Source organism: Hyla sarda, chromosome 8, assembly GCF_029499605.1.
Source record: "Hyla sarda isolate aHylSar1 chromosome 8, aHylSar1.hap1, whole genome shotgun sequence".
In the NCBI taxonomy this organism is placed as follows: Eukaryota; Metazoa; Chordata; class Amphibia; order Anura; family Hylidae; genus Hyla; species Hyla sarda.
Genome location: NC_079196.1, coordinates 98,161,840 through 98,189,248, shown reverse-complemented (window position 1 = coordinate 98,189,248; position 27,409 = coordinate 98,161,840). Strand labels below are relative to the sequence as shown.

The window sequence follows — 27,409 nt, the reverse complement described above, 5'->3', positions numbered from 1 at the left end:
TTTTTGCCATTTATACGAATGAATAAAAGATAATTCAAAGAGTTGACATTTAATTACATAAAATCTTTAAAGTAGACCGCAATGTGCATGTCCACCTAATGCATTCAGTGCCAGTGGACACACATGCTCAGTCCTTCTCCACATTGCTGAATCCTTGTCCCTGTTCTAAGGGTAAGGATTCACTGTACAGCAGCCTATAAAAACTGCTTCTATACTGTCCCAGAGACAAGGGAGTAGCATAGCAATAGAAAGCATAAACTGTGAAAGCTACATCTGAAGATTCACATGTGCCTATGTAATGCTATACAATGTTATTGGAGAGCTTATTTAAAAAAAATAAAATAAATAAAAAGGTGGGTGGATGTGTTGGGAGTTATCAAGTATTATTTCTCATCACAATTACAGCCTCCATAGTACAAGTGTTATCTACTTTACTTGGGACTACATTTAAAGCCACAATAGCAGAGATAAGTGTAAAGTTGTATGAATAACAGTTAAACGCTTTTAATATGAACTTGATTTGTGAAATGAACCTTTTAAAAGGAATATATTCCACCATATGGCCAAGCTAGAACTAGGGATGCACCGAAATTTCGGCTGCCGAAAATTATTGGCCGAAAATGCCCCTTTCAGCCTTTTCGGCTAAGGAGATTTCCTGCCGATAATTTCAGTGTGTGTCACCTAAAATAGGTGTGTGGTTTTCAATTTACACCTCACGCCAGCACTACACCCCCCCCCGGGTCTCATGTGGCACGGTCCAGGCCCCCCTCCCCAGGTCACGTGCGGCGGAGTCCAGGCATCCCCCTTCCCCAGGTCTCATGCAGCGTGGCCCAAGCAATCTGTCACTCCTCCCAGCAGTGCTGAGCGATGGGAGGAGGTGACTTAACCCTTACTAGGCTGACCGCCGAGTGTATACTGCACAGCCATGCAGCAGGCGTATGAAGCGAGCTCAGGAGCTGAGCTACTTTCATACTGGCTAATGCTGGACATCACTGACCCATGTGATGTCCGGCATTAACCCTTTAGATGCGGCGATCAAAGTTGAACCCAGCGTCTAAAATGTGCAGTGGAGCTGATCAGGACACCAGCGGGGTTCCGATCAGTTGAGAGGACGGGTGGAGGTTCCCAACCTTCGTCCATCCTGTGTGATTGGCACTCCAATAATGCAGGCAGCCTCAGCCGCCTGTAGTAATGGAGCACCAATAACACTGATCAGTGCTGTGCTATTGCCTCCTATAGCATAGCATTGATCAGTGTCCAAAAGTAAAAAAAACTTATATCTGTGTGCCTGCAGCCGTTACAAAACTACAACTCTAAGCATGCCCTACAGCCATTGGCTGTCTGTGCATGCTGGGAGTTGTAGTTTTGCAACAACTGGAGGCACCCTGTGGAAAACACTGCCCTATGGGGACAAAAAATATTGTCAATAAATGGCAATAAATGTAAAAAAAAAAAAGCCCCCCCCCCCCCCAAATAAAAGTTTAAATACCCCCCCCTTTTCAAATAATATAAAGTTAACAAAAATAAACATATTTGGTAACGCTGCATGCATAAATGTCCGAACTATTAAAATATAATGTTAATGAAACCGCATGTTCAATGGCGTAAATGTAAAAAAAAAAAAAAAAACATACCAACGGCCAGAATTGCGGATTTTTGTTCCCTTAAAGGGGTACTACCATGGAAAACTTTTTTTTTTTTTTTTTTTAAATCAACTGATGCCAGTAAGTTAAACTGATTTGTAAATCACTTCTATTAAAAAATCTTAATCTTACTTTTTAGGGGCTGTATACTAAAGGGAAATCCAAAAAAGAAATGCATTTCCTGTGATGTCCTGACCACAGTGCTCTCTGCTGACTTCTGCTGTCCATTTTAGGAACTGGAGAAAATCCCCATAGCAAACATATGCTTCTCTGGACAGTTCCTAAAATGGACAGCAGAGGTCAGCAGAGAGCACTGTGGTCAGGACATCACAGGAAATGCATTTCTTTTTTGGATTTCTCTTTAGTATACAGGCCCTAAAAAGTACTGGAAGGATTAAGATTTTTTAATAGAAGTGATTTACAAATCTGTTTAACTTACTGGCCCCAGTTGATTTAAAAAAAAAAAAAGTTATCCACGGTAGTAGCCCTTTAAACCCCTTAACGACGCAGGACGTATATTTACGTCCTGCGCCGGCTCCCGCGATATGAAGCGGGATCGCGCCGCGATCCCGCATCATATCGCGTCGGTCCCGGCGCTCATCAACGGCCGGGACCCGCGGCTAATACCACACATAGCCGATCGCGGCGATGTGCAGTATTAACCCTTTAGAAGCGGCGGTCAAAGCTGAAAGGCGGTCAAAGCTGAAGTGAAAGTGAAAGTGACCCGGCTGCTCAGTCGGGCTGTTCGGGACTGCCGCGGTGAAATCGCGGCGTCCCGAACAGCTTGCAGGACACCGGGAGGGCCCTTACCTGCCTCCTCAGTGTCCGATCGGCGAATGACTGCTCCGTGCCTGAGATCCAGGCAGGAGCAGTCAAGCGCCGATAACACTGATCACAGGCGTGTTAATACATGCCTGTGATCAGGATGAGAGATCAGTGAGTGCAGTGTTATAGGTCCCTATGGGACCTATAACACTGCAAAAAAAAAGTTAAAAAAAAGTGTTAATAAAGGTCATTTAACCCCTTCCCTAATAAAAGTTTGAATCACCCCCTTTTCCCATAAAAAAAATAAAAGTGTAAAAAAAAAAATAAATAAACATATGTGGTATCGCCGCGTGCGTAAATGTCCGAACTATAAAAATATATCATTAATTAAACTGCACGGTCAATGGCGTACACGTAAAAAAAATTCCAAAGTAAAAAAAAAAACGCATTTTTGGTCACTTTTTATACCATTAAAAAATGAATAAAAAGTGATCAAAAAGTCCGATCAAAACAAAAATCATACCGATAAAAACTTCAGATCACGACGCAAAAAATGAGTCCTCATACTGCCCTGTACGTGGAAAAATAAAAAAGTTATAGGGATCAGAAGATGACATTTTTAAACGTATAAATTTTCCTGCATGTAGTTATGATTTTTTCCAGAAGTGCGACAAAATCAAACCTATATAAGTAGGGTATCATTTTAACCATATGGACCTACAGAATAATGATAAGGTGTAATTTTTACCGAAATATGCACTGCATAGAAACGGAAGCCCCCAAAAGTTATAAAATGGCGTTTTTTCTTCGATTTTGTCGCACAATGATTTTTTTTTTTCGTTTTGCCGTGCATTTTTGGGTAAAATGACTAATGTCACTGCAAAGTAGAATTGGCAACGCAAAAAATAAGCCATAATATGGATTTTTAGGTGGAAAATTGAAAGGGTTATGATTTTTAAAAGGTAAGGAGGAAAAAACGAAAGTGCAAAAACTGAAAAACCCTGAGTCCTTAAGGGGTTATTAATGTAGCAAAGAAAAAAAAGGAATCCAAAAAGTCTCCATCAAAATAAAAATGGTACCGATAAAAAATACAGATCACAAAAAAAATACAGCGCAAAAAATTAGCCCCTATACAACTCCATATTTGGAAAAAATATGAAAGTTCTAGGGATCAGAAGATAACATTTTAAGCATACTGATTTTTTTTTTTTTTTTTTTTTTTTTTAAGATAGGGAGATTTATCGGAAAGTGCTAAGCAACTAATCAGATAGGTGTGTACCCCTATAGTGTGTCCTGGAGTCAATGTATGGTGAGTGCAGTGCTGTGGCTCCAAGCCCGGCCAGTACTTTCTATAGCCACCCTGTATGTGCTTCGGTGCCACCTTCAAATACATCAGTAACTAAAAAATTCTGATAATACAATTTTACAAAAACTATAATGAAAAAAAATGGGCGGGGCAATGCATTTTCGGTTTTTGTTCAGTGTTCAAGTGTTCAGCGGGGCGCAGTAGAGGGCTCAGAAGGGAAGGAGCAACAATGGGATTTTGGAGAGTAAATTTTTCTGAAATGGTTTTTGGGGGGCATGTCGCATTTAAGAAGCCCCTATGGTGCCAGAACAGTAGAAAAACCTCCACATGGCATACCATTTCAGAAACTACACCCTCAAGGCACGTAACAAGCGGTCCAGTGAGCCTTAACACCCCACAGGTGTTTCACGACTTTTTGTCAAAGTCGGATGTGTAAACGAAAAAAAAAAACATTTTCACTAAAGGGCAGTTTTCCCCCCCAAACTTACCATTTCTACGAAAGGTAATGGGAGAAAATTCCCCCCAAAATTTGTAACCCCATCTCTTCTGAGTATGGAAATACCCCATGTTAGGACCTAAAATGCTCTGCGGGCAAACTACAATGCTCAGAAGACAAGAAGTCACATTTGGCTTTTGGAAAGCAAATTTAGCTGAAATGGTTTTTGGTGGGCATGTCGCATTTAGGAAGCCCCTATGGTGCCCGCAAACAAAAACCACATGGCATACTATTTTGGAAACTACACCCCTCAAGGAACGTAACAAGGGGTACAGTGAGTCTTAACACCTCACAGGTGTTTCACAACTTTTTGTTAAATTTGGATGTGTAAATGAAAAAAAAAATTTAATTTCACTAAAATGCTGGTTTTTCCCCAAATTTTACATTTTTACAAGGGGTAATAGGAGAAAATGACCCCCAAAATTTGTAACCCCATTTATTCTGAGTATGGAAATAGAGAGCGCCATTGATCTTTTGGAGAGTGAATTTGTTTGGAAAGGAAGTCAGGAGCCATGTGCGTTTACAAAGCCCCCCGTGGTGCCAGAACAGTGGACCCCCCACATGTGACCCCATTTTGGAAACTACACCCCTCACAGAATTTAATAAGGGGTGCAATGAGCATTTATACCCCACTGGCGTTTGACAGATCTTTGGAACAGTGGGCTGTGCAAATGAAAAATTTAATTTTTCATTTTCACGGACCACTGTTCCAAAAATCTGTCAGACACCTGTGGGATGTAAATGCTCACTGTACCCCTTATTACATGAGGGGTGTAGTTTCCAAAATGGGGTCACATGTGTTCTGGCACAATGGGGGCTTTGTAAACACACATGGCCTTCAAAATCCCAATGGCGCTCCTTCTCTTCTGAGCATTGTAGTGCACCCGCAGAGCACATTACATCCACACATGGGGTATGTTCTTACTTAGAAGAAATGGGGTAACAAATTTTGGGGGGCTTTTTTTTCCTATTTTCCCTTGTGAAAAAGAAAAATTTAGGGCAACACCAGCATTTTAGTGAAATTATTATTATTTTTTTTTTCATTTTCCCATCCAACTTTAACAGAAATTTGTCAAACACACGTGGGGTGTTCCCTTGTTACATTATGTGACGGGTGAAGTTTCCAAAATGGGGTCACATGTGGGTATTTCTTTTTTTGCGTTTATGTCAGAACTGCTGTAAAATCAGCCACCCCTGTGAAAATCACCAATTTAGGCCTCAAATGTACATAGTGCGCTCTCACTCCTGAGCCTTGTTGTGCGTCCGCAGAGCATTTTACGCCCACATATGGGGTATTTCCGTACTCAGGAGAAATTGCGTTACAAATTTTGGTGGTCTTTTTTTTCCTTTTACTGCTTGTGAAAATAAAAAGTATGGGGCAACACCAGCATATTAGTGTAGAATGAAATTTTTTTTACACTAACAGGCTGGTGTAGCCCCCAACTTTTCCTTTTCATAGGGGGTAAAGGGAGAAAAAGCCCCCAAAGTTTGTAGTGCAATTTCTCCCGAGTACGGAAATACCCCATATGTGGCCCTAAACTGTTTCCTTGAAATACGACCGGGCTCTGAAGTGTGAGAGCGCCATGCGCATTTGAGGACTAGTGATTCCCAAACAGGGTGCCTCCAGCTGTTGCTAAACTCCCAGCATGCCTGGACAGTCAGTGGCTGTCTGGAAATGCTGGGAGGAGTTGTTTTGCAACAGCTGGAGGCTCCGTTTTGGAAACACTGCCGTACAATACGTTTTTATTTTTATTGGGGAGGACAGTGTAAGGGGGTGTATATGTAGTGTTTACCCTTTATTATGTGTTAGTGTAGTGTAGTGTTTTTAGGGTACATTCGCACTGACGGGTTACGGCGAGTTTCCCGCTAGGAGTTTGCGCAAACCTCCAGCTGTTTCAAAACTACAACTTCCAGCATGTACTCACAGACCGTGCATGCTGGGAGTTGTACTTTTGCAACAGCTGGAGGCACACTGGTTGGAAAACCTTCAGTTTGGAAAATACTGAGTTAGGTAACAGAACCTAACTGAAGGTTTTCCAACCAGTGTGCCTCCAGCTGTTGCAAAACTACTACTCCCAGCATGTACTGATCACCGAAGGGCATGCTGGGAGATGTAGTTATGCAACAGCTGGAGGTATGCAACTACAACTCTCAGCATGCCGAGACAGCTGTTTGCTGTTTTGGCATGCTGGGATTTGCAGTTTTGCAACATCTGGAGAGCTACAGTTTAGAGACCACTGCACAGTGATCTCCAAACTGTGGCCCTCCAGATGTTGCAAAACTACAAATCCCAGGATGCCCAAACAGTAAACAGCTGTGTGGGCATGCTAGGAGTTGTAATTTTGCAAGATCTGGAGGGCTACAGTTAGAGACCACTGTATAGTGGTCTCAAACTGTAGCCCTCCAGATGTTGCTAGGCAATTCACCGACTTCCGTAGGATCCAGGGAGCCGCATCCCCGTCCTCTGTTGCAGCCGATCTCCGACACCGGTCGTTGCCTTCACCGCCACAGATGGGCAAGTGGACGTCGGCGAAGGTCCCCTTCGGTTTCCCCGTTCTGCCCCGCCTATTGTGGGTGGGCCGAACGGGGAAACCGAAAGTTAACCTCCCCGCCCCTGATCTCCCCCGTGTCTAAACGACCAATAGCAGGGATAGGAGAGGTGGCATTTATTTGGTAAACTGGTCATGATTTGCAAACAAATATGTAATGTATGGGCTGTACAAGATGGCCTGAGCCTCATTATAAACAATTATAAAGCTCATTAACGGAGCTGGGAGGGTTGCATTGTTAATTACGCAGGGAGATGGGTGGCCATCTACAATCCTGTGTAATAGGGCCCTTCAAATTTTACTCGTTTGTCCTATCTTTAAAACACCTCCTTCCCAAATTAACATTTTTAATGTGTCGTATATTTTAAGGATTGTATATTGTTGGAATACAGGATATCTGTTTTTATATCGCACTTTGGGCCTATGTGTCCCAATTATACTGCCCAAACTAACAATAAACAGAGAATGAGAAGGTGAAGGAGTGAGATAACATGCACCTTATACCACAGATGGATTTCGGCCAACATGATCGAAAAGCTGTGTGTGATGAGGAAGCATCTATTCTGTTCTCATACATTAGGAAAAACAGTGAAAGAAGAAATAATGACTCCCTGCCACCAGAATACTATCTCCTTACCTATGATAACCCAAAAACATTCTAGTATAAGCAGAAAAAATTCAAGAAGTATCCATGATCATACGTAAGGAAGATTCATTTGAATTACCTTTTCTCAGGATCTTGCTGTAAGCAAATTTCCACCAGGTTTTGTAAAGCCGATGAGAATGTCCTTGGAGAGGGGGTTCTCAGCCTGTCACTGGTCATGGTCTGAGTCATACTTGCAGCAACAACACTCTCTCCAATACCTGAATCCACACCTGAGCGGGAGATCTTCATAGGGGATTCTTCACAGGGAAAAGGGTTACCAAACAGAGGATTTTGTGGTGGACCTTTCAATTTTTGTAGCAGCATCTAAAAGTATATGATATTAAAAGTAAATCTGTTAAATCAACAAGCATAGAATATCAGACAGCTGTATAGATGAAACCATATGCATAATGAAGCTGGCCATATACATTATTATTGGTGAATACAACCAAGTGTAGCAGAATATGGTGACAATCTAATGTAGGGGCAACTGGACTGTCAGCCAATGTGAATTATTGGAAAAAACAAGGAATTTGGCATGTTTGATCTTTTGCTGCATCAAATAAGTGTCTTCTGACAGACACTTTCCTCCTTTATCAAAGGGTCACAAAATTTGAAGCATATTTTTCTATAAGCAGACATGCAGGGCTTCCCCACCGCAGTGAGGTTTGGAGGAGGACACAGTCCGCCAATGTGACTGGCACAATGGTCGCCTCCATACCTCACTGCACACACAGAGCTGCAATGGGGAAACCCTGTGCCTCTGCTCAGAAAAATTTGCTGCGTATTTTCCGCTGCCCGGCGGATTTCCTGCAGCATGAAATACACAACATATACGTGTGACTCTAACCTTAATCATTTTTAGAGGCAACAAGTACATGTTTATATAGCAGTTGAGGGAGATTACCATCATTAAGGGTCACTACAGCTCATGTCAACTCAAATTTCTGTTGACAGCATAAATGCTGCCTATGAAAGCCTATCTTTTTCCCTTTTTTATTTCTTACAAAAAGATTACAATTAGGGCCGTAGCCTGTCATACAAATTATTGCATTACAATATTCAATATTCTTGGTATCAGAGTGCCTGATTCCAAGATTCCCCTACAACAGGCCCTATTTCTTCCTCCCACTTTAATTACATTTTTTCCTGAAAGCCTTTATTTACTCTACTGGCAGAGACTAATGTGACCTGTTAGAAAACACAGTAAAACACAGCAAAGTAAAGAAGAAACAGAACCTAAAATCTGCGGATCGCTCCATAAAATCATAGTAACTTATGTGTGATTTGACAGTATATCAAATCAAGAAGTGCCAGAACCCCTGACTACTTTCTTAAAGAATCACTCCAGGGGGGCGGAGCCTGCAGCCGGGGAATCACTCCAGGGGGTCTCGCTGCTGCTCCTAGGGACACTGGCTAAATAGGAAGAAAAACAGCAGACCAACTGACCCAAATTGCCCAAGACTACCCCTCTAAATAGAGGAGACTGAGGGTTGTCTGCGGATACTTAAAATATATTGCGGGCAACTTATTGAAGGAGTGGCGAGCCTTCAAACATACTGCCACCACGCTTACTGCCGCCATCTTGAGGACCGCGGCGCGCCTCGCTGGAGGAAAGCCCTAGGTGTCTGAGGCCACAGATCCTAACAACCACGGGACTTCTACCTCGAGACTTCACTCACTGTGCCATTTGAGAAACCTTGGCGTGGTGTGCGGGCTCAAGTGTGTCCTTCATATAAGGATATACTGGCTAATGTCTCAATTTTACATCAGTTTTGAGGTATAGCTAATGTCATTGTTTACATTAACCACAGTTGTGAAACCACATTGTGATCCATAGGTGCAGGTCCTCCACTCCAACGTAGGTGCACAACTGCACTTGGAGTTGAGCACCTTGTATCACCTTAGATCACATCAATGTAAGTGTTCACTCAATGTGTAGACAGGCGGCTACAATAGAACTGTTCCCCGTTTTTCAGTGTGGGCTCCCGACCCTCTCTCAGTTTCCTCCGCTGCCCTCGCTGCTGCTGAGCAGCACAGGCATACAAGTTAAAGCAGGGGCGAGGGGAACCTGTTTAATGTAGCTGGCGGTGTGCTGGCCTGCCTTGCTGTGCCTCGGACACTGCTAGAGAGAGGAGTAGCAGTAAATAACTATATCTGGTAAGAGCTGCAAAGATCGTGATTCCCCCACATCCCTCTTTGAGGCTGCAACTAATTACTCAGTGTGACTTCTATACAAGGCCGCCTTCTCTCTGAGCAGCTGAGGTGCCTCGCACCTAACTAGTGCATTATACACCCCTATGTATCTGTCACAGTGCACGGTCCCTGGGTTCACCTACCAACATATTGAAGCATATTGAAGGAGGAAGTCACACCTCCTCGCTGTCTCAGAGCTGCTTCATACACCGCCCGAGAGCTTCCTTCTCCCTGCTAACAAGCAAGCCCCAAACCCAGCATCAGAGGAGCACTATATCCTGCCAGTTTTACCACACGTTTGTGCAACAACTTACCCCTATCAAGAGAGAAGGACTTTTTACTTAATAGTAGCTTTACTCTATCCTTGATTCTACGGCATCAGAATATCCTATCTTGAGTTACACTATACCTCAGATAACATCGAGCTTCTCTTTGCCTGATGCTCTATTGCCACCTTCTGCTCAAACTCTGATATTACACTCTGCAATTTTCTCTGAGGGCAGCCACTGGACCCCTCACCCAGCTGCACAGCCTGACACTCTACTGCCACCTTTTGCTCAAGCTCTGATACTACACTCTGCAAATATTTTAAAGAGCTGCTTGTGGGGCACTCACCTGGCTCCACAGCCTGAAGTATCACAGACTACCTACATACCTCTGCTCCTCCCTCCCCCATCCCTTCCTATCTGGCGTATCAGCAGCCGATAGCTGGCGTCCATCCCAATACATCCGATCCCACTGCTTTTACTGTGAAAATCAGAACAAAGGGGACCACATTTCTCCCATTATGTGCCTTTTGACAGCAATGCACTAAACTTTTCCTCACTAGTCAGAACTGTATCTGATATGTCCATGCTACTTACATCTTATCCTCCAATTTTCTGAACTTCTCTCTTGGGAGATTGGAAATGGTCAAGATAGGACCTCCGAAACACAGAGATTCCTCAACAGAACAATAGCATAGAAGAATTTGTTAAGAAACACTTAAAAGGAGATAAACTAAAATCCCAACCTCTAACTTCTCAATCTGTTAAATACTCTACACCCACTTCAAGAACCCGCCCTGATACTTACTCTGACAGCGAAATGGATAACCAATCACAGTCAGGCGAACTACCGGTTTCTAGATCCTTCATGAGAAAACTCATCATTTCCGCTCTAGACCCTATCCGTCAAGGCCTGTCTGAGCTCAAGTACGACATAAAACAAGTGGGCAACAGGGTGGAACAACTTGAATCTACACAAACCACCTTATTTCTTACGCAGAAGCCTCTTCTTCCTCATTTACAAAATGTCAACTCCACCTGAACAAAATTATTGAATGGATGGAAGATCAGGATAACAGAGGGAGACGGAACAACCTATGTATCAAAGGACTTCCCGAAACAGTTTTGCAGGAGTCACTGATACCAACCCTCAAACAAATATTTATCAAGATACTTGGTGACTCCTTCCAACAAACCATTGAAATCGAGAGAGCGCACAGAGCTTTGAGAGCCAAGCCAAAACCGCAGGAGCCCCCGAGGGATGTTATCTGCCACCTCTTCAACTCTGGTGTCAGAGATGATATCCTTCGCAAGTCCAGGAACATATCTGATCTCTCCTTTGAGGACTCTCGTCTTTCCTTATACCAAGACCTAGCCCGCGTTACTTTGTCAAAGCGGAACCTCCTGAGACCTTTCACTGAATTGCTTCGCTCCAAATCAATACAAGTGGCTGTTTCCTTTCAGCCTATCTTTCTCTGTGAACAACAGAAGGTTCACCATCCGCACAAAACCTGACCACACGGATGCACTTTCTATTTAGGAATGGGGAAAGGTAGATGTACTGTACTGGACTGGGCTGCAGTCATGGATCTCGCCGACCTTCCCTCCATCCCAACACCAACCCCATGGGAAACGGTAGGATCGGCTACATCACAGAAGGCTAAGAAACGTTCTGGAAAAATGACTCCGAGAAGAATTGACTTGGCATTGTCATTGTCATGTAGCCAAGATACTCCTCCGCTATGTTTCCTCATACAGGGGACCTAGCCTGGCACTACAAGTGGTGACTATGTTATGTCTTTTTCTTAGGTGGATCTAGGTTAAGTTGTGCCGGAGCCCTGGTGAGTCTCCGGAATTCAATTAAATTCTGTTTCATGGTCCATTACCAACGGGGAATATACTAAGCTGTTACACACCCAGTTAAGTGATGGTTACTTCTCGTTGTGCTTTCTTTTATTTGTAGTCTTAGCAAAAGAGCTTACTACTAGAACTACCCTCTACATCTCCTATTACGTCCTCCTACACATTCTCCCCTCCTTCCGCTCCTCTTCTTTTCTACCTGTTTACCCGTCCACGCTTTTACCGTTTAGCTACCTCCTACTACATCTCTCTATTATACTCCTTCTGTATATCAGGTATTTCTTTTCCATCTTTACTCACTCTGTTTCTCCTTTATATTTTTCTTACCTTCTCTTCCTACCCCCCTCCTAAGCTGGACACTATTAAGGTTTCTCCAAAATCCTTTAAAACAGTTCTGACTATTTGTTCAATATCACATGACTGAAAAATTGTTATTTGAACGTATTTTGCACTGTACCTTTAGGCATTACTGTGGAACTATTCCTTGGTTTCCTATTCCTGGCCGCATCGTTAGGCCTATGTTCACTAGGCAAATGTATTGTATGCAGAACATGATATTTCGCCTCCTCTTCTGTGATAAGTGATGGCTAATGCTATAATTGTTTCTTCTTATAACATCAGGGGTTTCAACGAGCCAAGAAAGAGGGTTTTATCTCTCATCCGAAAAGACAAAGAAGATATTGCCCTGATACAGGAAACGCACTTCAGAGGCACTCACATCCACAAGTTGCCAACCCATTTCTACGCCCAGTGGTTTCAAAGCACACATCCTACTTCGGCGTCTAAAGGAGTGAGTATTGCCATACACAAAAACACTCCATACACACATACCGCCACGTTCACTGATCTAGAGGGAAGATTCCTGTTCATAAAAGGCTACCTGGCTGGCACACTGATAACTATAGCCAACCTGTACGCACCTAGTAAACATCAAGCGGCTTGGATCATCTCCGCTGTGGATCAGCTGAAACAATTCACTGAGGGGATTCTCCTGGTAGGAGGGGACCTTAATGTCGCCTTAAATCCGATATTAGACACCTCATCTACACGTCCACCCATCTCTTGCAGAACACTTTCAGCGATTCAAAAATCCCTATCCGCCCTTGATCTCATTGATGTGTGGCGAACCCATAACGCCACCACAAAGGACTAAACCTTTTATTCACCTATACACAACTCCTCTCACAGGACAGACTATCTCTTGATTTCACACAGATTCCTTCCCCAAGTGATTTCCTCCTCTACTGGCCCTACCACACTTTCAGACCACGCCCCAATATTTGTCAGCTTTTCGTTTAACAATATACCTCCCAGACATTGGACATGGACTCTTAACAAAACGTTATTAGATACTGAAGCTCACAAAGATAAGTTCACTAGCTTGCTAATAGATAATTTTGAGTGCAATGAACACAAAGATACTCCTTACCCGATTGCCTGGGAGGCCCACAAAGCCTTTATCAGAGGTGAATTTATAGCTCTAGGGTCTACACTGAAAAAGCAACGCTCTTCCGAACTTAATTCGCTCCTATCCCAAATTTCCTCATTGGAAAGACTAAGCAAATTGTCGGATATGTGTTCTGCCCAATCCGATTTCACCAACCTCCGAAATTCCCTTAAGGATTTATTGAATATAAAGTCTGCAAAAGCTTATCAAAGGAGCTCCTTTAAATTTTATGCCCATGGCGATAGAGGTTCAAAGTTAACTACTTCCTTACTTAAAACAAGATCAGAACCAACGTTTAGCACACAACTCAACACTGATTCGGGATCTGTAGCTGGCGATATTGATTCCATTACTAACACTTTCCTCCACTTTTACAACTCTTTATACAATATACCTCAACCCCCTGACACTGCAACCCTGACAACCCTGACAATTTTGCTCCCCTCTCTCTCTGAGACTGATAAAGAATCCTTGACATCTCCGTTCACGGAAGATGAGGTTTCCAAAGTGCTGGCTTCCATCCCATCGGGTAATATTCCGGGCCCAGATCGTCTACCAATTGCTTACTATAAAACTTTTAAACAACCTTTACTTCCCAAATTTACTTCTCTATGCAACAGCCTTTTACAGGGTGTCCCGCTACCTCCCCAGGCGTTGGAAGCACATATTACTTTACTCCCTAAGGAGGGGAAGAGCAAACTTGACTGTGGCAACTACCGCCCCATCTCCTTATTAAACACCGATATAAAATGGTATGCCAAACTACTAGCTTTCCGAATGAAACATCTTCTCCCCCAACTTCTTGGCCCTGAACAAGTGGGTTTCGTCCAATCTAGAGAAGGCAAACATAATACTACACGCCTCCTATCCCTCATTCATTATGCACGTTGCTCCCACACTGATCTAATATTGTTAGGTACAGATGCTGAAAAAGCGTTCGACCGGATTTCCTGGTCCTTTATGACAGCCATACTGCAGAAGTTTAATTTCCCCCCAGAGTTTATATCTGCCATTAACGCCCTGTACTCGTGCCCTTCAGCTCGTTTACGCATTAATGGCACACTGTCCCCACATTTTTCCATTACAAACGGAATGCGCCAGGGATGCTCGCTTTCTCCTTCCCTTTTCGTCCTCACAATAGAGGCCTTGATACAAAAAAATCAGACAAACACACACCATACAAGGTCTGCAGCTAGGGGAATTCACGCACAAAACTGCCGCTTTCGCAGATGACCTGCTCTTAATCATCACCAATCATCAGTGGCACTCCCCAAGGTGTTAGATATCATTAGTGAATATGGACATATCTCTAACTTCAAAGTAAACGTTAACAAATCTGAAATCTTAAATGTTTTCTGTGCCAGAAGAAAAAGTACCCCCCATAAAACTGTTGGCCCCTTTCCGCTGGCCGGTCAATCATATGAAATTTCTAGGTGTCCTCCTGACTAGGAATCCATCTGCCATATTTTTGGAAAATTACGTCCCATTGCTGAATAAAACAAAACAACAGCTAGTAAATTTCAGGCTCCCTATGACTACCTGGCTGGGCAGAAAAAAACCTATATAGTCCCTCAAATTCTATATGTTCTGCAGACTTTACCAATTATGGTCCGTACCTCCTTTTTTAGCGCCCTCCGCAAGGAATTCAATAGATTCCTTTGGTCCAGTAAGAAACCAAGACTACCTCATAGGCTTCTGATCCTTAAACCTTCACTAGGGGTAATGGGCCTTCCGGATCTATACAAATACTAACAAGCCATACATCTTTCAAGGTGGCTGGATCTAGCCCGACAATCTCCCAGGCATTTATATGCGGAGACTGAGTGGTGCCACATGGATAACACTTCCAGGGGAGCGATCATGTCATCCCTTTTCAGCAGCACCTTGAGAAATTCTCTTAACCCCTTAACGAAGGGCACCATTCAGGTTTATTATAATTATTTGGCCTCAGAGGCGAGGGCCACCAAAATATCCCCACTAGCTCCCCTTTCTGATTTGCCCCACTATTAAAATTTAGAGGGTGACCACAGAGACACATGGGCATGCTTTGACAATTTCCTCATTAAAGACCTTTATACCGTTGAGAATGATGACCCCGCAAATTTATTACCCAGCATGTCCCGCATGGAACTAAATTTCTTAACACGTCTTAGCTTAAGACAGACTACTAGACAATTTCGGAGGCTTCTCCCTAAGATACCCCCTCTTTCTTGGCTCGATAAATACTATGTACATCCGACACTTCCTAAGGGTATTATTTCACATTTATATGCGGAGCTACTTATTTCTTCTCCGCCTGTGACACCTAGTTATTTGCTTGCATGGAGTGCAGAACTGAATGCTACTTTTTCTAAAGATGAAGTTAAAATTATTTTATCACATTCTCATGGTTTTTCTAGATGTTTCAGAATACAAGAAAATTCCCTCAAGCTACTGACTAGGTGGTATCGCACTCCTGAATGGCTTTATCATATTAATCTTGTTAGTAATAACCTGTGTTGGCGCTGTAATGCAGAAACTGGCTCCTTATCGCATATTTGGTTATACTGTTCTAGGCTTAAGCACTTCTGGGATGGAGTTCTGAAACAGATAGAGTTGATGACTAAAGTTAAAATTCCCTTTCACGCACCTCTTCTCCTCCTCTGGGCCCCTCATCATGCTTTCACCCCAAAAAAAGCAGACCTGGCAACCACGCTACTAACCGCTGCTAAGCTCCTGATTCCTTCCCTCTGGCGACAAACTGAACCCCCCACACTAACTTCCTGGTACACGAAAATTGACTATATTTACCGCATGGAGGAGTTAGTCAGCTGGGAGTTGAGGAGACATGATGCCTTCGTAGTTACCTGGTCTCCGTGGAGGCAGTTTCGCTCTTCGCTCAATGGCTCCTCTTCCCCTTGAATGCAGGTACACACTTTAATTGTAACACTTACCATATCACATATTGTCCCTCCCTGATCCTCTAGATATACAGCTCACTAGTGTCCGTCACCTCTCCGGACATGATTTACTAGATTTCACCCATACCCTTCTTACGATTGTCCCCTCCTGAAGTTCTAAAATGACTAATGGCCTACACTATTTCTTTGAATGTTCTGCAGCAGTTATACGATACCAAATGTAATAACCATTGCCTGGCTTGTATATACTTCATCTTGTTTGTTTACCCTTTTCCCCCTCTCTTCTCTCCACTCACCTTGTCTCTCCCCCCTCCCCCCCCTCACTCCACATAATTATCCCTCCTTCCTACACCCCCCCCCCCCCCCCATATATCGGAGTACACCATATCCAGATTTGACCTGAAACTGTGACGTTTCAAAATCTGCTGTTAATCCTAGGTCGGTATTGACCTATAGCTACTAAACAGACAGCGGGAATTCTCCTTTCATAGCCTATGCTATCATATCGGATGTGAAGTAGTGTCATTGAGTAGTGAGTAGTGTCATTGTGGGTGATCTGACATATTTTTGGCTGTCAACATACTCCTTATTGTACTGTACCCTCCTCCCTTTTCTTTTCTGTACCCTACGTTCTACTAATGAAAAGGTTTAATAAAAAGAGATTTGATAAAAATAAAAAATAAAAATAAAAAATGAATCACTCCAGGGATTTTTTTTTGCTTACATAGTGCAACATTTTGGACCACTTTTTGCTTTCATTTTCCAAAATCAAAGTAAAAATTATTAATTTTTACCACAATTCGTGTGATTGTGGAAAAGTAGCACCACTTTTCCAGGATTTTGCAGAAATCCAGAAAAGTGCACCAAAAACACAACATACCAACTGCATATCCTGACATAGATAGCAGCAGCAGTATACAGATCCAGTTGGGTCGGGAGGGGGTCTAAAAGGCACCCCACTACGAATACAACTTTGGCACAGAAATAAAGTCACCCTGGCTACAGCACAGAGATTCTACTCAAAAGACACCATATTTAAATGAGACAGGGGCCCGGGGACTCAAACAGCACACACCATATTGCAGCGCATGCTCCTTCAAGTCCTAATTCCTCCCTTTCCTGTAGACCCACTGACCCTTACAGCCTCCACCATTGCACCCTGCTTCCCCTGAGGAGCTCTCTGGTATCTCCACCTTCTGGATCAAGCACCTGTCTGAGAGAGGCTTGTGACTTTAAAGTGGCAGCAAACTTACTATTAAGCCACTGACATTAAGCTCTCAATGAAAGGTTGCTCATAACGCCTTTGACTGTCTGTGTCTGTTTTATGTGGCGTTCTAGTTTCAGAGAAGTGTGCCCGAGGGTCTTCATTTCCTTGGGGCTTCAACACCTCTCTGCTGTGCCTTTCCTGCCCGCTCTTTGCTTGAACAGGTTCCTGACGGCATGTTCTCTGATGACAGAGCCCCCTGCCTTTATCCACTATGGGACACACACAAAGGTTTGCCATTTTTGGCATCAGCCTTGCGCCTGCCTCCAGAACACAAAGTAAGATTGCCTGCTGCGCCCAAAACCGGGACAGATGGCGGACAATTTAGAGGACGCAAACTCGGCCAATACAAAACTTTACTAAGTGAGCATGTTACAGACTCCTGTTCACTCACACTTTAACCCAATGTACTGAGTTTAGTGTGGGTGAACTTGCTGACAGTTTTCCTTTAATTCTAGTGGTAGATCAGCCAGTGAAAATAAGAACAATAAAATCACAGTGAACACTTGATAAGTTCATTTAAACCAGACAAAACCAGTGTCTGTAGTTTATAGATCCAATAATTCTCTTTTTTCCGGAGAGCATTGAATCTTTGGGGGTTCTTTTTGGTATACTCTCAATAGGGGTCAGAGTAATAAAGTTAAAATCTTGATTATGATGTTGGGTTAGATGCCTCGAGACATTATGGAGTAAGAAGCCAGTGATGGTGTTGTTTCTATGTTTGGTGACTGTTAGGCATCTAATGGTCCTACCAACATATTGAAACCCGCAAACACAGTCAAGCAGATAAACCACATATTGTGTAGAGCAATTAAGGAGGGTTTTAATTTGAAATGTTTCTCCTGTACTTTTGGAGGAGAATGTTTTAGCATGATGATTAAAGGGGTATTCCAGGATTTTTTTTTATTTGACTATGCTACAGGGGCTGTAAATTTAGTGTAGATCATAATATAGTGTCTGTAACTGTGTGCGTGACGGTTTTCCCACAATTCTTCTGTGATTTTCATCCCACTATTAATTTTTACCAGCATACAAAATTACTGTTGTCTCCCAGCTTGCAATGCGGCCCAGCTCGCAATGCGGCCGAGACCTGACTCGCTAGTCAGCTGATGACAGGGAGCCTGTCTGCTTCAATGGGTGGAGCAGTCAATCTGCAACTAATGCAACAGCTGGAGGCACCCTGATTGAAAACCACAGGTCTGCAGCTCATTTATGTTTCAATGGGTGGGGTGGCTGATGTGTTAGAGGGAGGAAAATGGCATTGTGGGATTTGTAGTCAAAAAACATAAGTCAAACAGGAAATACAAGTTCACAAAAAGCTAGCCACAGTGTTATGGTAATCTCATGACATAGCCATACAGCCCCAAGACAAGCGCAGATCCTTCCTAAGCATGTCCATTACTGTATGCCAGGTACATAATAATAATCACCTTTTGGATGAGAACCCCTTTAATATTAGAGCAGCATTTGCACCGAACATGACCACATTTGAATGCACCAGATACTGATAGAAAAGTACCAGTAGAGGGAGTATATGTTCTACTTGAGTCTACTGGCTGTTATAATATTACGGAGACTTCTCCCCCTCCTGAAAGGGACCCCAGGTTTAGTGGAGAGGGATTCTCGCAAAAAAGGGTCACTCAGTAGTATAGACCAATGTTTATGCTGTATATCTTTGATGTGCTTGTGTTCACGGGTATATGTAGTAATAAAATTTGTGGTCCAATCTTGGTTGGTATTGTTAGTGCTTCTCTTAACCAGACACACCTCTTGGGACAGGGCACTAGCTCTCTTGAAGGAGGCCTTCACAATGGCACTAGGGTATTTTTTAGCCTTAAAGCGTGTTTTTAGAATATTACTTTGAACTTTAAAATCAGAGGTACAGTTTCATCTAATGAGCTTAAACTGTCCGTATGGAACATTCGTTAGCTTTTTTTTTATAATGAGAACTTGAAAAATCAAGATAACTATTGCTATCGACTTTTTGGAAAAAAGTCTTAGTGTTCAATTTTCCTAGGCCATTGTGGAAGACCACTACGTCAAGGAACTCAGCGTCCTTATAGACATTCTGTGTGAATTGGAGACCCCATGAATTATTGTTCATGGGGTCTCCAATTCAGGGAAAACATAACTATTTTTTCCTTATCCAAAGGGAAAAGGGAAAGAGAAAGAGGATAAATACATATAAAAGAAAAAGGCAAAGTTTTGTAGGGACTTTTTTTTAAAAGGATTATCGATACAAGTAACATGAATGGGTACAGTACTGGGCACCAGTGTACAAGAAAGATATAGTGGAGCTGGAGAGGGTTCAAAGACTAGCAACCAGAGTAATACGGGGAATGGGAGGACTACAGTACCCAGAAAGATTATCAGAATTAGGGTTATTTAGTTTAGAAAAATGAAGGCTTAGGGGAGACCTAGTAACAATGTATAAATATATCAGGGGACAGTACAGAGATCTCTCCCATGATCTATTTATACCCAGGACTGTATCGATAACAAGGGGGCATCCTCTACGTCTAGAGGAAATAAGGTTCCTACACCAGCACAGACAGGGATTCTTTACTGTAAGAGCAGTGAGACTGTGGAATTCTCTCCCGGAGGAGGTGGTCATGGTGAACTCTGTAGAGTTCAAAAAGGGTCTGGATGCATTTTTGGAGAGTAATAACATTACTGGTTATGTATACTAGATTTATAGGGACAGAAGGTTGATCCAGGGATTTATTCTGACTGCCATATTTGGAGTCGGGAAGGAATTTTTACCTCTAGTATGAGGTTTTTTTGCCTTCTTCTGGATGAACTCAACTCAATAGGGACTTATTAGGGTTATAGGTTGAACTTGATGGACTCTGGTCTTTTTTTCAACCTTATGAACTATGTTACTATGAATATATGTGGGTTGGACAGGGCATTGGACCCAGATTTGAAAATTGTAATGGGGGGGGGGGGGGGGGTTGTATTCTTTTATAATATGTGAAGATACTGATGGAATAATTTCATGAAGAATGTTTAATTATTGTAATTGAAATAATAAGATTTAAAGAACAAAAAACTATTGCTATCGACTTCTTTGAAAAAAGTCTTAGTGTTCAAGTCTCAATTTTCCTAGGCCATTGTGGAAGACCACTACATCAAGGAACTCAGCATCATCCTTCTAGACATTCTGTGTGAATTGGAGACCCCATGAATTATTGTTAAGAGAAGATAAAAATTTGTTAAGTAAAACCATAGAACCCTTCCAAATAAAAAATATATCATCTATGAATCGCTTGTAGTATACACAGTATTGGAAGGGATGGTGAGAGTAAATGGTGCCTGTGTGTTGTGCATAAATATTATTTTGAAATTGGAAATAGTTATGAGGGGTCTTGTTTCCAGTTTTTTCACTCCAGGACAGCAGATGGCTTATTCCTGCAACCCAAAAGGCTGAGCAGCGACTTCAACTTTTAGTACCCAATTATCCCTGGGGCAAGAGGCTTGCACTATTCTATTTTAAGGTGAGCGGCCATCTACATGGTTCGTGGGTCACCAATCCGACCCATTACTTGATACTCTTAGGGTAATACACGAGGCGCAGGTATCTGTCTTCCTTTTTTTTTTTTTATTCCGACAGATTCTGATTCACCTGCCATTTGCTATGACTGAGGTGACCGACCCGCTCTACATTTGCAATCATGGACCTGAAGAACACAAGATTGAACAAGGGGAACATATTATTTGATTCTAAGGTGACAACAACTCTATCCTTGGGAGCAGAAAATGCCCCAGATGGCCCACCAGGTACTGTTACAATCAGCGAATTTGAGCAGATGAAAACATTCCTTTTTTAAGTAAAAAAAATTATCCATAGAAGAAATACATCATCAACGTGATCTTTCTTGTTATTGATCTTCTTATTCTTTTTTGAAAATATATTTGACTGAAAAACTTATTCCAAGAGGCCTAAGACTGAGACCTATTGCCTCCTTTAAAGAGGACTCCACCTTTGGTAGTAAATGGGAGGACGCTCTGAACACTTGCTCTTCAATTCTTTTACGTTTTTTGTCTGAAAAAAGGGATTCGGTTGTGGAATAAAATAGATGCCTGTATTTTTGCTCTGTCTAAGCTTCAGCACTTACCTGAATATTCTGATTGGTATTCTTCTTATAATTAGAAAATGCAAAAACTGCAGAGGGAGATTATGCATAAAAAACTTACCAAACTTCACAGGGATAGGGATGGCTACCACCACAATAATATAAAATATTGGCTAAAGTCTGAGAAACCCATCCCCTCCCCAACCAGGCATGTAATAAGATCAATTACAAAGCAGGCACCACTAAAACCTTTAGATCCAACAGATCTGCCCAAGGGGTTCAGGTCATCAGGCCCCCCTCCGTACCATCTAAATTTCCAGACAAACTAGATGTTCCACACCATGGTTTCAATAGAGATCGGTCTGGTGCTACTATTTCCAGTTGACTGCATACCCCTCCGTTTTTCCGGAACTAGCGGCCAAGGGGTGCATCCCACCAGGATTCACAGATTACACCCAAACCACATTCTGTAAAGTCTTTTAATACAGCTAAGCCCAAAAGAAAGTCATCCAGTATCATTAATCCACCCCAAGATCTCTTGAACTCCATTTCTACTAACACATTACCCCACAGTCCTAACAACTGTCCCCCCACATTTTGAGAAGCGTTTTTTTACCAACAAATCGCTTACTACAAATCCACCACAAGAACTTCTGAACTTCATTTCCCCAAACACTTTATCCCGTAGTCACAATAACTGCCTCCTCTCGTACCGTTTTTCTTAATCTGACAATGAATCCCTTTTAGAAAGCTCATTGCTGACACTCCATGTAAACACTCCTCCTTCTACCTCTACACAACCGCCTACCCAACAATTCTTAACTCCTCTTGAACACCCCTCCTTGGACACACACCCTCCAGCACTGGGAGCCATCCCTCTATTGAATCACTCCATCTCCAATTATAACACCACTTTTTTTTTTTAGACCCTCCCACCAGGGTACTGAAGTCTCCCCCAGTCTAAGTCCTCCAGAAAGTTCCCCCTATGGAATTTATCGAGATAGCCTTACCACTGGGTCTAAAGAGAAAATAATGCAGAGATGAGGATGTGTCAGAAATAGAAGTGAGAGAAGACAAGAGAAGAAGGAATAAAACACAAGGGTCCACCAATCTAGATACTGTTAAAGGGGTATTCCAGGCCAAAACTTTTTTTTATATATCAACTGGCTCCGGAAAGTTAAACAGATTTGTAAATTACTTCTATTAAAAAAATCTTAATCATTCCAATAGTTATTAGCTTCTGAAGTTTTCTGTCTAACTGCTCAATGATGATGTCGCGTCCCGGGAGCTGTGCATGATGGGAGAATATCCCCATAGGAACTGCACAGCTCCCGGGAATTGAGTCATCAGAAAGCAGTTAGACAGAAAAAAACAACTCCACTTCAGAAGCTAATAACTATTGCTAGGATTAAGATTTTTTAATCAAAGTAATTTACAAATCTGTTTAACTTTCCGGAGCCAGTTGATATATAAAAAAAAGTTTTGGCCTGGAATACCCCTTTAAATGGGCACTGTCAGACACAAAAACCTTTGATATGTTGTAAAGCATGCAAAACCAATAGGTTTTGCAATTGTTTTCATTAGAAAATTTTCAGTATTTCATACTGAAAAAGCCAGTCAAAGAAGTGCCTCCCTGCTTGCTTGGACACATACTAGTCCTGCTGTGTCCATGCGTCATCACCTACATCATGGACACCCTTCCTTGATTGACAGCTGTGAGCACAGGGCTCACAGCTAGAGGAAAAATCCTCCCACTGTCAGCTTGTGTCCCGCTACTGTCAGTGAGGACAAGCTGGGAGTTGTAGTTTTGCTAATGCTAGGGGAGATGTGAGCAGACAGCATACTGAGGGAGGGGCAGAGACTAGAGATGAGCGAACTTACAGTAAATTCGATTCGTCACGAACTTCTCGGCTCGGCAGTTGATGCCTTATCCTGGGTAAATTAGTTCAGCCTTCTGGTGCTCCGGTGGGCTGGAAAAGGTGGATACATTCCTAGGAAAGAGTCTCCTATGACTGTATCCACCTTTTCCAGCCCACCTGAAAGCTGAACTAATTTATGCAGGGAAAGTCATCAACTGCCGAGCCGAGAAGTTCGTGACGAATCGAATTTACTGTAAGTTCGCTCATCTCTAGCAGAGACCTGCACAGTAAGGCCACGCCCCCTCCCTTTGAGAGGAATTCAGACTAGTGAGCTAAATTAAAAGTGTAATAAAAAAATAAAGGTGCTAGACACATAAAAACTAGATGTACATGGTCAGGATTAGGTACTGAGTGATATATTAAAATAAAAGTTTTTTTGTTGGATCTGACACACTTTAAGCGTTGCCTTTCCTTTTGTCTCACCAGTCGAGCGAATAGCTTTGACCTTTTTATCGATGTAAATAACTTCATTAGGAAACTTACTGTTAAAAGATTCTTCAACATTAAGGGGGATGCTGAGTCCAGATCGGACCAGCTAGAAGTATTTGACATTGGTGTGTGTACACCTATCCACACCAACCTTAAACCCAAATCAGGTTTCTACGTCCTCCAGTTATGGGGTAGTTTCCTAGAAACCTTTTCCAGCCTGGTATTCCAGGACCTGGAAAAACTAACTAAGAATAGTTCTACCTACAAAAACAACCTCTCCCACATAGAACAGCGAGGTCTTAAGCAACTAGCAGACAACACAGATAGTCATCTGACCAGTCAATAAGGGCGGTGGTATGGTTATCCTAAATATAGATGACTACATTGCAGAAGCATATCTGCTTCTGTCAGACACAAAATATTACAATATCCTACCATCTGACCCAACCAAGAAATATGCACAGGAATTAAAATTAACAGAGGGTTTTCAAGTAGGCACACTCAATAAATCTGAAAGTGATTTTATACTCCTAAGGGAACCAGCCCTTCCTATATTTTATTACCTACCAAAGGTACATAAAAACAGCGTGAAACTGTTGGTGTGTTCCGCTCTGCTGTAACCTGCTAATCAAGCAAATAAAGAAGCGATGTTATTGCACAAGTACCTGGAGTGCCGCCTGCTATTCTCTATCCATTGAAAGTACGGTACATAAAAACAGCACTAACCTGCCCGGACGTCCTATAGTCTCCCGGGATTAATTCTGTATCTTCCAACTTGTCTCATTATTTAGACCTTTTACTGCACAAATATGTTTTTAATCTGAGATCTTATCTTAAAGACACCACTGATTTTATATCATGTATTTTAAATGTGGATTGGAAGAATGAATATGTTTTTGTAACCATGGACATTACGTCACTTTACATTGTGATTTACCATGAATTGGGGATTGATGCTGCAGCACACTTTTTAGGAAATCCTTAAAGGCTTACAATACATTTATAACTCTATTTCCAATTTCGAAAAGGAAGGGGGGGGGGGGTGTATTAAAACTCAACTTTTATTAAATCTGTGGTCAAGACAGATATAGTGTAATGTAAATATATATATAAGACGTGGGATGCTGATGCTGATCCCACCTTCATACACACAGGATAGACTGCCAGTTAAGAAAATTAATCGACTGTCTAAATGACACCTAGTACTGATGACCCCAATTCACATTAAAGCAACACGCTGCAGGTCATATAAGTGTCAGTAACGTACTGAGCCCTTGCCCAAGGGCAAGGGCTCAGTACATTATTGACACTTATATGACCTGCAGTGTGTTGCTTTAATATGAATTGAACAATCGATTAATTTTCTTAACTGGCAGTCTATCCTGTGTGTATGAAGGTGGGACAGCATCAGCATCCCACGTCTTATATATATATATATTTACATTACACTATATCTATGTGTCTTAACCACAGATTTCTTAAAAGTTAAGTTTTAATACACTCCGCCCTTCCTTTTCATTATTATATTCCTGGGAGCTGCATGACCGTGTGTGGACACTAATTATCTCCACTTCTTTTTGCCTATTTCCAATTTCAAAATAATATTTATGCACACCATACAGGCACCGCAATGGGGTCTCGAGTAGCACCAAGTTTTGCTAACTTATTTTTGGGCCTGTTTGAAGAGTCCGTCATTTACTCTCACCATCTCTTCCACTACTGTGTATGCTACAAGCGATTCATAGATGATATATTTTTTTATTTGGAAGGGTTCTATGGTTTTACTTGACAAATTTTTATCTTCTCTTAACAATAATTCATGGGGTCTCCAAATCACACAGAATGTCTAGAAGGATGATGCCGAGTTCTTTGACGTAGTGGTCTTCCACACTGGCCTAGGAAAATTGAACACTAAGACTTTTTTTCAAAGAAGTCGATAGCAATAGTTTTATTGTTTTTTTTCTTTAAATCTTATTAAATTTCAATTACAATAATTATAAATTCTTCAACAAATTATTCCATCAATAGCTTCACATATTATAAAAGAATACAACCGCCCCCCCCCCCCCACCCCATTACAATTCTCAAATCTGGGTCCAGTGCCCTGTCCAACCCACATCATCCACATATGTTGGAGTTACTTGTATCAATAATCCCTAAAAAAAAAAAAATGTTGCCTTTGTCTTTTATATGTATTTATCCTCTCTCTTTCCTTTCTTTTTCCCTTTGGATAAGGAAAAATTATGTTTTCCCTCTCCCTTCTTCCTCCCCCCTCCCAATCTCTCTCATCTTCCAATTTCTAACGTTCAATTTGAGCCCTGCCACACAACTCACTTCACCTCTTTCCATTTTCACAACCATCCTTTTCCTCCTATTTCCAACTGCTTATTATTTTCAAGAATATATCCCATCTCTTATATTTCCATCTAATTTAGCTTACTCCCCTTGTCAGCAAGGTATGTTGCCCTTCCGTGCCACCTTCCTTCCTGACTCTCTCGTGATCTACTGATGGTATGTTTATTACACACCCTCCAGGATCAACAAGCTTGAGGAGAAACCACTATTCACTCAACTCATCTTATTTTGCAGACTAAACTGTTGTGCAGCTTTTTCAATTTTTTAATGAAGGCAAATCTTCATTCATCCCTTCATTAAGTTTCGTGGAAGGGCCCCTAATCCCTCAGCATCCATTCCACTGAGGGGAGAGGAAAGACTGGGAAGAAAAAAAAAAAATCTTACAATTCCTACATTCCACTATATTCTATCATTAGGGTTTATCTTTGGTCGGAAAGAGCACCTCCCCTTACAAAGCAATAATCACCTGACAACCCCCCCCCCCTCTACCCTTCCAAAAACACCCCCCCCCCCCATAGCAGAAGGAGAAAACTAATAATTTTTAATATCATAATTTATCTAAAATTCTCTACTAAACACTCTCTCTCTCTCTCTCTCTCAGTCATACCTTTAATCCAATTATCCCAGATTGCATGGAATTTTGACAAGCATCTGGCCTTAACAGCCCATTTAAACGCAAAATGTACCATCTTGCGGACTGTAGCATTAAATTCATCAATATTTGGGACTTCCTTAGACATGTATTTTCTCGCTACTAAAAGTCTGGGTACAAATTGCACTTTTCTTAAAACCTCTTAAAGCCTTATCCATCCTTCTTCCTTCCTCCACCCAATAGCCAGGTTGTTAATTTATCTCCCTCCTCTAACTCTAACCTTCCCTCCATCATCCTTATCCCCTTCAACCAGAATTCCTTGAGCATCGGACAATCGAAATACATATGGAAGAATGCCATTCCTTCACTATCACATTTTGGACACTTATGTTGTTTTTTTGATTTGTCTATTTTTGCCATAAGTTGCGGCGTATAATGCAACCTGTGTGTTATAAAAAATTGTGTAATCCTATGTGAACCATTTTTAATAGTGTTCGAATTCTCTTCCCAAATTTCCCTCCATTCCTTCTCTGTTACTTTTCCTATATAATTTTCCCATTCCTTTATCAATCCCTGATTTTTCACAATTTAGAGATAATTTTTTTTATTTGTTCCTTCCCTTAAGACCCTCATTATCAAACACTCGTGGATTCTCAATTCCTCTTATCTATTTTTTCACTGCTTCCCTTAGTTGTGCATA

At 41.9% G+C, this 27,409-nt stretch overlaps 1 protein-coding gene across 5 annotated transcripts in view; it reads right to left on the bottom strand.

Moving 5' to 3' along the window:
* STRADB (STE20 related adaptor beta) overlaps positions 1-27,409 on the bottom strand; it is a 91,705-nt gene that overhangs the window by 14,934 nt on the left and 49,362 nt on the right. For all 5 annotated transcript variants that reach the window (XM_056536272.1, XM_056536274.1, XM_056536270.1 and 2 more), the window contains one exon: positions 7,485-7,729. In XM_056536272.1, coding sequence (XP_056392247.1) covers positions 7,485-7,729 — 245 coding nt within the window. The remainder of the gene's footprint in view (positions 1-7,484; positions 7,730-27,409) is intronic.